This window comes from Eleutherodactylus coqui, chromosome 7 (genome assembly GCF_035609145.1).
Source record: "Eleutherodactylus coqui strain aEleCoq1 chromosome 7, aEleCoq1.hap1, whole genome shotgun sequence".
In the NCBI taxonomy this organism is placed as follows: domain Eukaryota; kingdom Metazoa; phylum Chordata; class Amphibia; order Anura; family Eleutherodactylidae; genus Eleutherodactylus; species Eleutherodactylus coqui.
Window position 1 is genome coordinate 148,895,280 of NC_089843.1, and position 16,453 is coordinate 148,911,732.

Genomic DNA, 16,453 nt, shown 5'->3' on the forward strand with positions numbered 1-16,453 from the left:
GCTCTCCAGCCGCACCAGTGACTGCCAGATGGCTGCAGGTGTGTAGGTATGGTGGCCGTACTATCGTACTATGACGGGGCCAGGGATGTCCTCTTTGATCGCTCATGGGTTTGTTTATTTTTTGTACCTTTTTTTTGGCTATGGCCTCAAGCCCACGGGCGAGTCGGATTCTGACTGCAGGATTCACGCAGCGGGATGCCATCCGTGCCCCGGCATTGACCTCCCGCTTACCTATCCGGTGTCTTCTCTCTCCGCTCTGCGATGTGCCGGTGCACAGCCATGCATACGCAGAGCTGGCGCGTCAGTGGTGATGTTTCTGTGCGGGCATCTGCGAGGCCCGCACAGGAGTGGGACATGACGCGATTTTAATACCGTGGCCAAATCGCGTCTGTCAGCATAGGATTGCAAAAACTAATGCAATTCTATGGCTGCATGCAACGGCGATAATTCTGTGCAGAACTTCCATCCGTGGGCATTGGGCCTAACAGAACTGGTCCAGTCCCTGTAATCTGCTTCCCTTACCGCAGCATTTTTAGATGACAAGTGCGTTTTATTTTTTTAATCTATACTTTTTTTCTCCCCCTCTTGTTTTGTTGGGGGTAAAAAAAAAAAAGCTAATTTTAACTTTTGTAGTTTATTTTTAAAATTAGCATTTTTACACTACCTTTTTTTTATAACATACACCGTAGTCGCTAGCCGAGCTGACCAGTTTCTGCTAGTGCCCTGCAGTTCTGCTGTAACAGGGGCCACCCAGCGGTCATGTGATCACTTTATTGCATAATGGCAATAATTCTTCCACTTTCACTCTTCTTAGTATGTTTAACGCTGCTTACTAAACCACCGGGAGGGGGAACGGTGATGTCATCAGCTAGCTTTGCATTGTAACTGCAAAAAAGTGTTTACAAACGCTTGTGTGAGGGAGGCCTAAGGCTGCGGTTACATGGGGTTGGAATCATGTGAAATGTACGCAGCGGGACCGCACAGAAATTCCATGAGAGTTCCGCAGCTTGAAGTCCCACGGGTTTTCAAGTGGCCTATTCCACTGCGGCCAGCGCCCTCCCATAGAGAGGAGAGATGGCCACAGCAGAAACGCTGATAAAATTGACGTGCCACGGCTTTGAATTCCAATTGGCATATCAATTTCAGCGCGGACTGGCCGCAGCGTGTGGACAAGATGTTTGCATATCTTATCGACTTTAGCCTGGGCTAAAATTGACCACAAAATTTCCATGCAGAAAGTCCCCATGGAAATTCTGCGGCAATTCCACCCCGTGTGAAGCCAGCCTAAGGGATAAAACTGTGTATATTATATGTAAAGTACATCAGAAAACTCATTGGAGGAAAAAAACTGGCGGAGGCCGAGCGGAAACGGTTTTCCAGTTGACCGATAAGTGGAAGTTTGAGCTACTGTTATTGAAGAGGCGGCTCTGATTTGAAGAGTCTATCCTAGTTCAGCAGCAGGCACTATCCGTAGTATGATGGGAGATAGATGGAGGAATGGAGAAATAGGGACATAAAACTAAGAGCTTCATCCAAACTCATAATGGTACATGTTGCCCCTTTAGCTAAAGATATATTGTATGGGAGCCTCAAGGGGTCTGTTTGAGCTATCTATACAGGAACAGGCCATTGCCATATTATAATAGACTTGGCCATCGTGTGTAGCAGATACGTTAATGAAATGCTGATGTGCTCTGTGCACTACTGGAATGTGCCCACTAGATGTCAGAAGACTTGTAGACTTGAATTTTCCCCCTGAGGATTGATTCTGTAATCTAGTGTAACCTGATGGATACGGGTTTGTAAATTAACCCCTTAACGACATGGGATGAACAGTTATGTCCTGTGCAATTGGGGATTATTACAGAGAAGGATCAGGGGGGTTGATTCCGCTCCATACAACACAGGTGCTGGCTGTTTCTTGCAGCGATCAAAAACTATTATCTCAAAAATGTAACAAACTACAGTATGTCCTGCAAAAGAGCCCTCGCACAGCCATGTCGATGGGAAAATACAATTATGGTGGAAGAATAGCATTGTATTTTTTAAAAGTAGTACAGCAAATAAAACTATATAAATTTGGTATCGTAGTAATCCTACTGTGTGTATACCGTGGAAACGACCTGCCCAAAGATGGAGGTATTTTTTTTTCCATTTTTCTTCACTTAGAATTTTTTAAAAGTTTCAGTACATTATATGGTACATATAACATAGCACCATTGAAAAATACAACTCGTCCCGCAAAAAACAAGCCCTCAGACAGCGACATCGATGGACAAATAAGTTAGGCCATTCACACAGGCGTTTGTAAAGCAGCATTTTACTGCCTCTAGAATTTGAGTTTATGTATGCCTGCTGGATGTAAACCCCCCCCCCCCGTGTGGAAGACGCAGTACAGTGTTGTACTGGTTTTCCCTCAGTTTTTCATGTACCCCATTCATTACACTGGGCGAAAAAGCTCGCTACAACACTGAAAAATAGAACGCGCAGCGTTGGATTTAGCACATGCTAAGATGCTCGTCTGAGAGGCTCCATTGACATGAATGGAGGCTCAGTGCTGCGGTTGAAAACGTGTGCAAATTGTGGCCTTAAGACTTTTTTTTTGAAAGTGGGGAGGAAAATCAGAAAATGAAAACTAAGGGGTTAAAGGGGTTGTCCCGCGCCGAAACGTTTTTTTTTTTTTTTTTCCAACAGCCCCCCCGTTCGGCGCGAGACAACCCCGATGCAGGGGTTAAAAAAGAAAACCGGACAGTGCTTACCTGAATCCCCGCGCTCCGGTGACTTCTTACTTACCTGGTGAAGATGGCCGCCGGGATCTTCTCCCTCGGTGGACCGCAGGGCTTCTGTGCGGTCCATTGCCGATTCCAGCCTCCTGATTGGCTGGAATCGGCACGTGACGGGGCGGAGCTACCAGGAGCCGCTCTCCGGCACGAGCGGCCCCATTCAGAAAAAAAGAAGACCGGACTGCGCAAGCGCGTCTAATCCGGCGATTAGACGCTGAAAATTAGACGGCACCATGGAGACGGGGACGCTAGCAACGGAACAGGTAAGTGAATAACTTCTGTATGGCTCATATTTAATGCACGATGTATATTACAAAGTGCATTAATATGGCCATACGGAAGTGTATAACCCAACTTGCTTTCGCAAGACAACCCCTTTAAGGAACAAAAGTGACATTTTGTGTTTCAAACTGGTTAATAAACAAAATCAGGGCCGTGATCTACTGGCTGTCATTTCTGTAGGCGCCATGCTGTAATACGGACATTTTTGGAATGGTGCTTATTAGGAGTTGGGCGTGTATTCAGTTGTGGACTGAAATATGTACAAAACAGGCTCTAGTTTATTCTTCAAGGTATGTCCTGGTAGCTTCAGTATTGAAGCCGCCCTTGTGTCACCTTTTAAATGGTTGATCCATCCATATGATGGGGGCAGATGTAGCAGCATGTGACCAACATATCATTACACCACCTCCATGTTCCCGGAGGGGCCATGCATGGGACGTTCTGCTCACTCTGTATACCTGTTACACAGAATGTTTGTATCAGTGTCTGTCCGTATATTTGTGGCATTCTGTCAGGGCTTATGCTTGTTTTGTTGCCTTAACCCATTTAGTGGCACACCCGGAAAATCTCCTTCCTCCAAAATTCGGAAAGTATTTTCCAAAATTGTTATTCTTTCATTACAAAAAAAAAATGTTGCAATGTGATTTGTTACATTCATTAATAAATACTTGTGAGATTAAGGCCGCCTGCAGACGAGCGGGTCGGATGCGGCAGCGAGAATTCTCGCCGCGAGATCCGACCCGAGTGCCTGCAGGGACGAGCGCGTACTCACCCACGCCTGGCGGCCCCGGCTCTTTCATGTGCCGGCTGCCGCGCAGCCAGCGCATGCGCAGACCGGAGCCGGCGGCCGGGTGAGTGCGTGACCCGCAGAAAATTAGGAAATGCCGCGGTTTGTTTGCCGCGCGAGATTTCGCACGGCCAAACCGCGGTCGTCTGCATAGGAGTGCGTATTGTAATGCACTCCTATGCAAACTTTCAGCGGCGGAAATCCCGCGGCGGGATTTCCGCTCGTGTGCAGGCGGCCTAAATTGCATTGTTGACTCTTATTTAAAAAAACCTGCCCTGTGAGGCATGACATGTAGAGATGAGCGAGCATACTCGGAAAAGCACTACTCGCTCGAGTAATGTGCTTTATCCGAGTATCGCTGTGCTCGGGTCTGAAGATTCGGGTGCCGCTGCGGCTGACAGGTGAGTCGCAGGGGAGAGCGGGCGGGAGAGAGGGAGAGAAAGATCTTACCTCCGTTCCTCCCCGCTCTCCCCGCTCCGTGCCGGCACCCGAATCTGCAGGGACGAGCACAGCGATACTCGGATAAAGCAAATTACTCGAGCGAGTAGTGCTTTTCCGACTACGCTCGCTCATCTCTAATGACATGGTAATAATAAACCTGCCACTGAAGGGGTTAAAGCAGGGGTTCCCAACTCCTGTTAGGGGGTCCCTGCAGACTGGAGATTTGGACCTCTGCCTTAAAGGGAACCTGTCACCTGCCTAAAGCACCATAAACAAACTTAGAGCGGTCAGGTGAAGCGATGGAGCTGGGTGCCATATCTTTTACACTCGCCTGCTTCCTGGATCCCGCCTCTGAAGTCTGTGCTGTGCATGAAAATCTGACAAGTCCGTGCCCACGCTCTTCCCATAGACTTGTATAGGAGAGAGCGTGCACAGGATGCCGAAGGGTCAGATTTCTGCACACAGCGTAGATTTCAGCGGGGGTACCAGGACGTAGGCGAGTATAAAAGATGCAGGACCCGGCTCCGTCACCTCACCTGGCAGCACCGTAAATTAGTTTAGGTAGGAGACCGGTTCTCTTTAGGCCTCGTGTACATGGGAAGGTCACATGTGGGAGCCCCCAGTAGAATCCGACACTGCCCGAGGACCCTGCTTGTCCGGGTTTTCTTTTTTTCTGCACTGCGGCTGTGTGCAGTACACGTACGCGGTAGTTTTTCTTTTTCAGACTACTTTTCCGCGGAATCCATAGCGGATGGGCTGCGGATCAGGCTGCTTCCGTTGACTTCAATGGAAGTCGTCAATGCGGGAACTACAGCAAAATGGAGCAAGCTCCAATTTTTTTTAACTGCAATTTGCCGTTTTACCATAGCATGCTAAAGAGGCTTATTGCTGCAGATTCCAGAGTGGAACGCCTGATCTGGATTTCGCTGCAAGAACCCACCCATGGTCATTGGGCCTTAATACGCAGAGGAGGTCTCAGGTTTTGCATCATATGACTAAACAATGGGCTCACGTTCTCTGCTGCAGCGGCCTCCATTCAAATCCACATCTGTTCCCTCAATATTGTAGCCGGTGGCTCCGTGGTGACAGTCATACTGGCCGATGTCACCATCACAGAGCACCACATATTGGCATCGGTGCTCATTTAACTGGTCTTATACACAAGACAATATGGGGGACTAATTGTTCAGACGATTTGCCCCACATTCAATTTTTGTTGGTGTGGGAAGAAGGAGATGGGCAACCTGGGCACTTACTGAAGAAAGGCTCTGCTCCCAGCCGCTGGTCCACATAAGGCCAGTGCTGACATGTATTCAGGGTCGTGGTCACATGCAGAGCGGCAGTCGGGTTCAGGACTCTTCTTAGTCACCCCAGCTGATGAATGATGAGCCCCCCTGCCCACATTCACTGCAGGGGATCTGCCGCGGTCGGCCCCTCTCTTGACTAGGCTTTATTGAAGGGCCGGCAGTGTTAGAGGGACGCCTTTGGGACAGACGCTACTTTTGAATCCATCATCTTGCAATTGAAGACCTCGGCTCCTGTGTTCTCTCTACTGAAGGGCCTTCCGGATCACTCATGGGGCAGATCTCTGCCTTCATAGACTTGTGGGAAAAGAAGGGGGCACCCTGAGATTGAAGGAAGATCCTAAAAAACGTGTGCATTAAAGGTGCAACTACTCTAAACCGTGCTGGAAGTTATAATTAGTAATTAACCCGGTTCTTTATGGATTAAAAAAGCCAATATAAGTGCGTTTTGGGGACGGAGCCCCTTACTCAGAAACGACCGTGAGGAGCGTGGAGTAAGGCCGAATGCACCTGGGCATGCACGGATTCCGCCCGTGGCCAACGACCCTGTATACCTGCCTGTTTATTTTTCTGTACTGTGGATGGTCCGTATGGCTCGCCATCGAACATGCGCAATACAGATTTTTTTTTTTAACTCCCGCTTTTCCCTTGGATTGGACGGCTTCCATAGACTTCAATAGAAGCCATCTGTGTGGGAATTGCAGGAAAATGGACCATGCTGCGATTCTTAATCCGCAATTGGTTTCCGCTCGTGTGCATGAAGAATCGTTTTTCCATAGCGTGCTATGGAGGGTTATCGCTGGGGAATCCAAAGGCGGACGCCCACACCCGATTCCATAGCAAACGTCCGCTCGTGTGAGGCCTTATGCTAACTTCACACAGGCGAGTGCCATATTGGGCCGAGATGTGGATGCCAGGCGGTTTTGTGATGAAACCGCCTGGCATCATTTTGGGGAAGTAGCGTTTCAATGGGGAAACCTCATCACACAGCGTGCCTGTGGCATGTGATGGATGCTGCCGCCAACCCCATTGCAGACCATAGGCGATGTGAGGGCACACCCAAAGACAGGCCCCTCGTGTAGGACCCCGTTCAGAAGAGTGGGGTTCATATTTGTGTGTCTTGCTACGCACTGTCGTGTGAGGTTCTTGCCTGCGTGAAGCCGGCCTTAAACAGATTTATCTGCCACACTACAAAAAAGAGCAGGGCGGCTCTGTGGGCACACAATGCCGGCGGGGGCGGTTCTGAGAAAGGGGAAACCTAAAAAAAAATCTAAACGTTTGGTATTGTTGTAGTCGTAGCAACCTGCAGAAAACCGTATCATGTCATTTATACTGCGCTGCACGGCCATATAAACACAGGGATTAGTTACTGAAAATTAGGCTTTCAAAGTAATTTCTGTAGTCTACATCATTGATATTACTGCGCCATTTTGCAGCTGTCACAAATCATTCGTCAAAGTTTGATTATGAACCAATCACAGGACAGCTTTCATTTTACCTCAGCAGTGCAAGAAATGAAAGCTCAGCTGTGATTGGTTGCTATTGGCAACGAAAATTACAGGGGAAGTCTGTGAGTTTTCGTTTTTTAATTCTGCCAGCAGTCGTCGCCTGGTGCTGAAGAACGCTCACGCAAATCGGACAGCTTCCTTGGACTTCAATGGAAGCCCTCCGGGCGTAAAACGCTCCGAAATGGAACACGCTGTGATTTTTTTTTTTCCTCCGCCAGCGAAAATTGCTGTTGTTTTTCGCTGGTGAGCGTGAAACAGTTCCTACGGACGGACGGACGGACGCCCGACATGGATGCCGCAGCATAAAGCCACCCGTGTGTTCAGCCCAGCACTGTAAATAATAAGAATTAAAAGGCTTCTCGGTTTTTCTCCTGCCCTTCAAAGATAAAGGTCTAACGGTCCCACAAATACACCAAACGCACCCAAAGATAAAGGTCTAACGGTCCCACAAATACACCAAACGCACCCAAAGATAAAGGTCTAACGGTCCCACAAATACACCAAACGCACCCAAAGATAAAGGTCTAACGGTCCCACAAATACACCAAACGCACCCAAAGATAAAGGTCTAACGGTCCCACAAATACACCAAACGCACCCAAAGATAAAGGTCCAACGGTCCCACAAATACACCAAACGCACCCAAAGATAAAGGTCTAACGGTCCCACAAATACACCAAACGCACCCAAAGATAAAGGTCCAACGGTCCCACAAATACACCAAACGCACCCAAAAATACCCCACTACAGACGGCGGCGCGTGACAAGTGGAGATGAAACACATCCCCAAAAGGTGCCCTTATGGGCAAAATCCACCGTATCCTTAAGGGGTTAATGAGAGGCGAGCGGCAAACCCAGTAGCGCTAGCGCCGAGTGCGGGCATGCTGGGGCTTGTAGTGTGCGCCGCCAGCCCCTCCCCCCGCAGTGACGGCTTCCTGTTGCCGCCCCCTCCGGCTGCAGCGCCACGTCAGGCCTGTGCAGCCCCGGTCCCTCCCGCCGGAGGTTTGTAGGTCCGCCGGGATGGAGAGCCTCTACCGCGTCCCGTTCTCCGTGCTGGAATGTCCCAACCTGAAGCTGAAGAAGCCGTCGTGGCTGCACATGCCGTCCGCCATGACGGTCTACGCCATAGTGGTGGTGTCCTACTTCCTCATCACCGGAGGTCAGTGCGGGGGGCTGCAGGGAGCACTAGAGGGGAGGAGGCTGCAGGGGAGCACTATGGGGGAGGGGGCTGCAGGGGAGCTCTATGGGGGAGGGGGCTGCAGGGGAGCACTATGGGGGAGGGGGCTGCAGGGGAGCACTATGGGGGAGGGGGCTGCAGGGGAGCACTATGGGGGAGGGGGCTGCAGGGAGCACTAGAGAGGAGGGGGCTGCAGGGGAGCACCAGAGGGGAGGAGGCTGCAGGGGAGCACTATGGGGGAGGGGGCTGCAGGGAGCACTATGGGGGAGGGGGGCTGCAGGGGAGCACTATGGGGGGAGGGGGCTGCAGGGGAGCACTATGGGGGAGGGGGCTGCAGGGGAGCACTATGGGGGAGGGGGCTGCAGGGGAGCACTATGGGGGAGGGGGCTGCAGGGGAGCACTATGGGGGAGGGGGCTGCCGGGGAGCACCAGAGGGGAGGGGGCTGCCGGGGAGCACCAGAGGGGAGGGGGCTGCCGGGGAGCACCAGAGGGGAGGGGGCTGCCGGGGAGCACCAGAGGGGAAGGGGCTGCCGGGGAGCACCAGAGGGGAAGGGGCTGCCGGGGAGCACCAGAGGGGAAGGGGCTGCCGGGGAGCACCAGAGGGGAAGGGGCTGCCGGGGAGCACCAGAGGGGAAGGGGCTGCCGGGGAGCACCAGAGGGGAAGGGGCTGCCGGGGAGCACCAGAGGGGAAGGGGCTGCCGGGGAGCACCAGAGGGGAAGGGGCTGCCGGGGAGCACCAGAGGGGAGGGGGCTGCCGGGGAGCACCAGAGGGGAGGGGGCTGCCGGGGAGCACCAGAGGGGAGGGGGCTGCCGGGGAGCACCAGAGGGGAGGGGGCTGCCGGGGAGCACCAGAGGGGAAGGGGCTGCCGGGGAGCACCAGAGGGGAAGGGGCTGCCGGGGAGCACCAGAGGGGAAGGGGCTGCCGGGGAGCACCAGAGGGGAAGGGGCTGCCGGGGAGCACCAGAGGGGAAGGGGCTGCCGGGGAGCACCAGAGGGGAAGGGGCTGCCGGGGAGCACCAGAGGGGAAGGGGCTGCCGGGGAGCACCAGAGGGGAGGGGGCTGCCGGGGAGCACCAGAGGGGAGGGGGCTGCCGGGGAGCACCAGAGGGGAGGGGGCTGCCGGGGAGCACCAGAGGGGAGGGGGCTGCCGGGGAGCACCAGGGGGGGAGGGGGCTGCCGGGGACAATGTGGTTACTAATGTGGGAGCACTACATGGAGCAGACATTAGTTGCACGACTGCTTGCTTGTCCGCCTCCGGCAGCGTGTACATCGGCTCTCTGTATCTTGTTGTTATCTCTTAGAGGCGTGTCATCCCCGCGGCCCGGTATCACACTGGCAACGTCCAGTTTCACTACAATGCGTTTTGCATTCAGAATGGCATCACCCCTGTGACGTTGCGCTGGTCCCAGGCGTGTTCATATTGCAGGCGTTTCCCAATGGGGATCCTCGTGTTCGTGTCGCTCGGCCTGCAATGGCTGGTAAAGTCCCATCGAGAACAATGGACGAGGCGTCCCGGGGATGCCTGACAATGGCCGCCGCGTCCCGGGGATGCCTGACAATGGCCGCCGCGCCGCTGTTTTCAAGAATGGATTCCGTATTTGAAGAGTTCTGTGCTCATAGTGCAAAACTTTCACAAGAATAAGTCAAAATTGTTTTTCTATTAAACATCCGTCCCCCGCGCAGTTTAATAAGCGGCACACACTGCACCCCACTGTGTCCGCGGCCCCCTGACGTTACCCATACTGGCTGCCTGGGGTGTCACGGGCACTGCAGCTGATGGTAGCGCCTGGCGCTCCAATGTTGTCTCTGCTACTGGCTTCAGCGCCTGTCACATCCCGTAGACTGGGCAGCCGGTAGATAGCAGTGGGGAGAGGTGGGTATATGCCGGTTACTGCCTGGAAACACAGTCCCTTTAAAGCAACCCTTTGGTTTCTGGACAGAATTCAGTCAATGCTGATTGCAGCATGTAAAGGGTTCATAGAGGGAGGGTGCTCCCTCTGTTATGTCACTGGCCCTCTACCGCGTAATCAGAGGACTGATGGGATGCCATGACAACTGGACAATAAACAGTGGTGTCCATGTCTGCCATGGCCTGTGATCACTGTGAGAAGTGATAATGCATTGCAGTACAAAAGTACCCCGAAAGTAAGCCCTACCACGATTTTCAGGGGAGGCTTGAAATATAAGCCCTAGCTAAAGTACTTGAAAATAAACAAAACCTCATTATTCACCTGGCCCGCAGCGTCTGAGTACCTTGCCATGGCCCCCGGCGCTGCCGTGTCTTCTGCACTGAGAAATCCTCTTTCTGGTAACAAGGCTTTGAATACCCCGCCTCCAGCAAAGCGAGCGCTGTGATTGGATTGAGCGCCAGCCAATCAGAGCCACACAAAGAAGCAGCAGCACTCAGTCATAAAACACCATCTGGTGCGAGGTGTGGGTCCTGTATGCAGGCTCCACTGGTCCCCACTCCTGGGACCCCAGTAGCAGCACCACAGGTCTTCCAAAAAGCTTGGTTTTTATTTAATCCATAAAAATGGGGCAGCAACGTTTCAACTTGAAAAAGACTGTATGAGCCAATCAGAGCCGGCGCTCGATCATTCACAGCCATCCAGTGGATGACATCGGACGGCTTCCAATAGAAGCCGTCCGTGTGGGAATCGCAGGAAAATGGAGCATGCAGCCCGTGTTACTGCACGAAGAAGACGGCCGCACTTTAGGACGAACGACTCTCCGCAGCGCCAGAAGAAAGAACACATGACCGGCATCTGCAGTGCAGCCGTCTTTTAGTGCAGTAACACGGGCGCCGATGCGCCTGTGTGACTAAGCCCTAATTGTACCAACCTGCGGAAACAATGTATCCTGTCATTCATATTGCATGATTAACACTGTAAAAAAAGTCAAATGTTTTTTTTCTCTGTCCTTTCCAATAAAGTACTAAAATGTCACCAAAAAATAGTACCAATTAAAGCTACAGCTCGCAACGTAAAAAGCACACGTCATATGGCCATGGTAAAATAAAAGTGGTGGCTCTCGAAAAGAGAGATAAATCCCCCAAAAATCGTCTTGTCAAAATAGTCTGCATCGCTAAGGGGTTAAAGACCCGGCACACTTTGGGTTCTTTGTTCTTCATACCTGTGTTCCAAGTACTATAACGCACCCCCCACCATCTATAGAGGGGTAGAAGGTCTTGTTTTTATAGGACAGCTTGTATTTTTAAGGCCATTCTCACACAAGCGTTTGTTAATGTAGCATTTTATAGCGTTTTTGTGAGCGCTGGCCTGCATCTTTACTGCGTATTTTTGTGCAGCCATGGCGCTACCAACCAAGAGCAAACGAGAGCCTCCCGGTCGGCCATAGCCGTACATAAAGAGATGTTAGTGTTTACATACAGTGTCATGTTGGCCGACTTACCTGCCCGTTTCCTGCACCTTTCAATCACATGAATACTTTATTCCACCCAGGGATAATCTATGACGTCATCGTGGAACCGCCCAGCGTTGGCTCCATGACAGATGAGCATGGCCACCAGCGACCCGTGGCTTTTCTGGCCTACAGGTGAGATCATTACATGTCCGGCCTTTGTTATATGGGATTTGCACGTCCGCACGCATTCCTAGATCTCGCTAAGAAGAACGCACGTTATATGTAACTCACTAAATGTGCCACAAACTGCTCCACAAATGTGACTAGAGGATCAAAACTCCCAAGATGCACAGCAAATGTTGCCCAGAGGTTCCGCATGGTGAGTTTTGAGTCCACAGTTTCCTTCACACATGAGGTTGCCCAAAAAGGAAGTGCTGCAGCCACACTTGGCTTAGGCTTTGCAGCTCTACCAGACATAGCTTGTATTTTGAATTCAGAAGATCAGGATACCATCTTGTCATCAAAAGTCGGAGTGGGTCATAGTTAGAAAAGGAAAAATGTCCCTTAAGCCCCTTTTATTCATTAGCTAAAGGCCCATTTACACACAAAGACAATCTTTCAAACAGATGAAAGATTGACAGTTTTAGCAATCGTTTTGCATAAAGTGTTAATGGACACTAATGTCCATTAACACTTTATCAGCTTCATTTGCATGTATAAGGGCCTCCGGGAGCAGTTTGCAGAACACAGCATGTGTTCTGAGCTCTGCACACAGCTCCTTTGTTTTCACAGGGGCTGTCAGCTGAATGCAATGTAATCTCCGACTCCTGTGCAAAACACAGCGTGCTGTCCCTGTTATCTCTCTGACTGGTGGATTTTAAGCTCACCTTAAAATCATTATTCAGCCAATATGAAAAATGGCAGTGTTTACATGCAACGATTATCGCTCATATGCCATCGTTTGAACAAATTTTGAGCGATAATCGTTGCGTGTAAATGGGTTTTAAGTAAACTCAGTAGCAGCCCGGGCGTGTGTTTAGTGGGAGGGATTATCTGCCCAGTGGGATCTTGTTCTCTTCAGGCATCCATTTGCCTTTCATGAATGCATTGTGCATGCAAGGTAAACAAATCCATCATGGAGTCTTTTGAAAGACCAAGCGAAATGCATTTAAATGAAGGAATTCGCTCAGTCTATCAGCTGCTTTAACGATGGATTTTGTGCGGGTTGAAATCCATCGTTAAAAGAAAAGAGCACACGCGTTTACACATAATGATTATCGCTCACATTCGGCCATTTGAACAAATTTTAAGCAATGATTGTTGCGTGTTTAAGGGCTTTAAGGCCTCATGTCCACGGGGAAAATCGGGCCCGCTACGGATTCTACATGTAGAATCCGTAGCGGGTCCCTCCTGCCCCGCGGACATGAGGCTGAAAATAAGAATAAATGAGCATAAACTCACCTCCCATCCGCTCCGTTTCTTCTCTGCGTCGCGGCCGGATCTTCTTTCTTCGGCCGGCGGATGAATTCGTCACGCCGGCGGCACATCCGCCGAACCGAAGCAAGGGAGATGCGGCCGTAAGGAAGAGAAGACCTTCCCGGCCCGCTGCGGGTGAGTAAATGCTTTTAAATTCCTATTTTAGGTATCCCGCGGATCCGGACGGCTTCCATAGGCTTCAATAGAAGCCCGCGGGAGCCGTCCCCGCAGGAGACCCGCATGAAAATGGAGCATGGTCCAGATTTTTTCATGCTCCATTTTTTTTAAAATCACTTTTATTGACGAGCCGCGGGTATTTATCTACCCACGGGTGGTCAATGCATCCCTATGGGGTGCAGATCCGCGCGCGGGAGAAGAGTTAAAATCCGCTGCGGATTTTAATTCTTATTTTCCCCGTGGACATGAGGCCTTAGACAGTGTTTGGTTTGGCTTTCCTTCTACATTGCCCTGGAGATCTGTTTTATTTTTAATGGGGGGGGGGGGGGGACATAAACGTAGAACTTGAAGGCACCTAATGCTGCCTTTATACTAGGCGAATCGTCTTTTGCGCAAGCTGGAGACGTTCTCCGCAGCTCATTCACGCTCGTGCGACCTGTTAAGACAGGAAGATTAGTCATTGACTCTTTCAAAGAGAATCGTTCACCTCTTGTTCAGTGATTCACATTATCGTTCACTTGAACACTTTTTCTGGAGCGTTAATCCCTTTGTCTAGGCGCACCTTAACTTGCTGAATTCACACGGTGTGTAATCGGTCTGCATATTTTTTTTTTCAATGGGAATTTTACAAATGCGGATTTAAAATCCACGTCACTGGGTAAAAATAGCTTTAAAATCCGCACTGCGGGGGCAATCTCCTGATGGTAAGAGCATTAGATCAGTAGGTAAAGTTTGGTGAAGTCTGATTTTTCTCCCTTTCTATGTTTGGAAATCCACTGTAATGTAGTAGTAAGGATTTTGAATACAAAATGCAGAAAGTCTAATAAATGTTGTCTTTTTTGTCTCCCCCCCCCCCCCCCCCCCCCCCAGGGTAAATGGACAATATATAATGGAAGGCTTGGCTTCAAGCTTCCTTTTTACAATGGGAGGTTTAGGTTTTATAATCCTTGATCGGTCCAATGCGCCAAATATTCCCAAGCTGAACAGATTCCTGTTGCTTTTTATTGGCTTCGTCTGCGTCCTGCTGAGCTTCTTCATGGCCAGAGTCTTCATGAGGATGAAGTTGCCGTAAGTAGCGGTTTGTTTCCAACTAGTTTTATTAGCTGGCATTGAGAAAACCAGTTCCGTCTTGTCCGTGCGCTGCATTTAATATTCATTGGAATGGCGCTAAGCTGCAATATCAGAGCAGCCATAGACAAGAGTGGCGCTGTTTTTGCAAGCCAAAGTAGGTCCTTTTAATCTGCCCATTAAACAACCCTGCCCATCTTCGCCACATGTAAACATACCGCAGCGATGATAGTGGCCACCCCCAGCGATGATAGTGGCCGGCCGCAGCGATGATGGTGACCACCCCCAGCGGCCCCGGCGGCGATGGTGGCCAGTCCCCCCAGCGTCACAGCGACACCACGCAGCGACACCCACCCAGTAGCACAGTGACACCACGCAGCGACCCCCCCCCCCTCCCCCCCAGTAGCACAGTGACACCACGCAGCGACCCCCCCCCCCCCAGTAGCACAGTGACACACCCCCTCCCCCACAGCGGCCCCCCAGCAGCACAGTGACGCCTCACAGCGGCCCCCCAGCAGCACAGTGACACCCCCCCCACACACAGCCACATAGCGGCCCCCCAAGTAGCACAGTGACACCCCCCCACACACAACGGCCCCCCCAGCAGCACAGTGACCCCCCCCCCTCCCCCAGCAGCACAGTGACACCCCCCAGCATCAGTGACACCCCCTCCCTCTCCCACAGCGGCCCCCCAGTAGCACATTGCCCCCCCCCCCCCCACAGCGGCCCCCCATTACCCCCTGAGACCCACATTCTTACCTCCTCCTCCTTGTGGAAGCACCACTCCTCCTCTGCCTGGCGCGCCCTCCAGCAGCGCTGATAGCAGGTGCACACTGACGTCAGTGTGTTGCCGGATGCCTCCTCCCCCTGACTCGCGGAACCAAGTAGGAGACATCGGGGGAGGCGGAGGAGGATCCCGGCTGCACACTGACTTCACATTGTGGCTGGGATGCATATTAACTTTTTCTTCCCCACTTCTGCCTAATCAGCAATTCCAGCAGCCTGATTGGTTGTTTGGTGAATCAATCAGGCTGCTGGAATTGCTGATTAGGCAGAAGTGGGGAAGAAAAAGTTACCATGCGGCCGGGATCAGCGCACATAGCAGCGCTGCATAGTGAATGCCAGCAGGAGAGCTGCGGCCCCTGCCGGTATTCACTAACGTGGTGAGTGTCCGACGGCGACGTGTGCCAGCAGGGAGGGCTCTGCGTGTCGCCTCTGGCATGAGTGCCATAGGTTCTCTACCACTGTCCTAGGGCAATGCAAAGTGCCAGAGCTGCTATTTAATAGTAATGTAATTCTATTTATGATTCGGGATATACCTGCTACTCCCCATCTCCTAAAAGAAGAAAACCCCCAAACTGTATCGCTTATCTATAGGGTCTTACTATATGAAGGAAACTCCTACATGGTCATTATGGCCATATATACTTGATATCTCCAAAGTAGTTTGTTTAACCTTACAGTGAGATGTATGACTATCAGCAAACTCTGATCTGGTTTTCTTTTTCCTTGCAGCGGATACCTTATGGGCTAAATGTAGCGTATTGCCAGCGCTTACGACTTACAGTTCTTAAGCAGTAGTAATGGGAGGAATCCAACGTCCATGCTGTAAAACTACACGGAAATTGAAGAATAGCTGAGAAGGAATTTACTCATAAGGACACTGCTCGCCAATAACAAAATATTTTTGTATATGGTTTTCCAGAAGTTTGATTGTCTTGGGGTCATAATTAAATTTTTCTTTTTTCTTTAATTACTGTGTTGAAATGATATGAGTGACTACTGCTAGATTTCTGCTTATGTTAGACTATGATGTAGTATACAGTATTTATGGGCAAAACATGCTTTTTTTTTCCCTGCTGTCCCATTTTTTTTTTTTACTTGTGCCCAGAATATTCATACACAGACAGCTGTTTCGGGTGATTGCTCCTCATCAGTGTGCAGTTGAAGAAACGATACCCTTCCTGACCCATGTCTGTAGGCCTCTCACTAGCCAAGCCGGAAACCAACTGCACATCGATGAGGAGCAATCGCCTTGAAACAGCTGTCTGTGTATGGTTATTCTGGATTTGGCTCACAATTCCCAGT

General features: G+C 50.9%; 1 protein-coding gene across 1 annotated transcript; it reads left to right on the plus strand.

Annotated features, from left to right (window-relative positions):
- Positions 1 to 8,037: 8,037 nt before the first annotated feature.
- On the plus strand, positions 8,038 to 16,118 carry OSTC (oligosaccharyltransferase complex non-catalytic subunit). The gene is made up of 4 exons (XM_066573820.1): positions 8,038 to 8,264; positions 11,743 to 11,836; positions 14,168 to 14,365; positions 15,881 to 16,118. Exons 1-4 carry the CDS (start codon positions 8,126 to 8,128, stop codon positions 15,897 to 15,899), a joined length of 450 nt encoding a protein of 149 aa, XP_066429917.1. The 5' UTR covers positions 8,038 to 8,125; the 3' UTR covers positions 15,900 to 16,118.
- Positions 16,119 to 16,453: the final 335 nt, after the last annotated feature.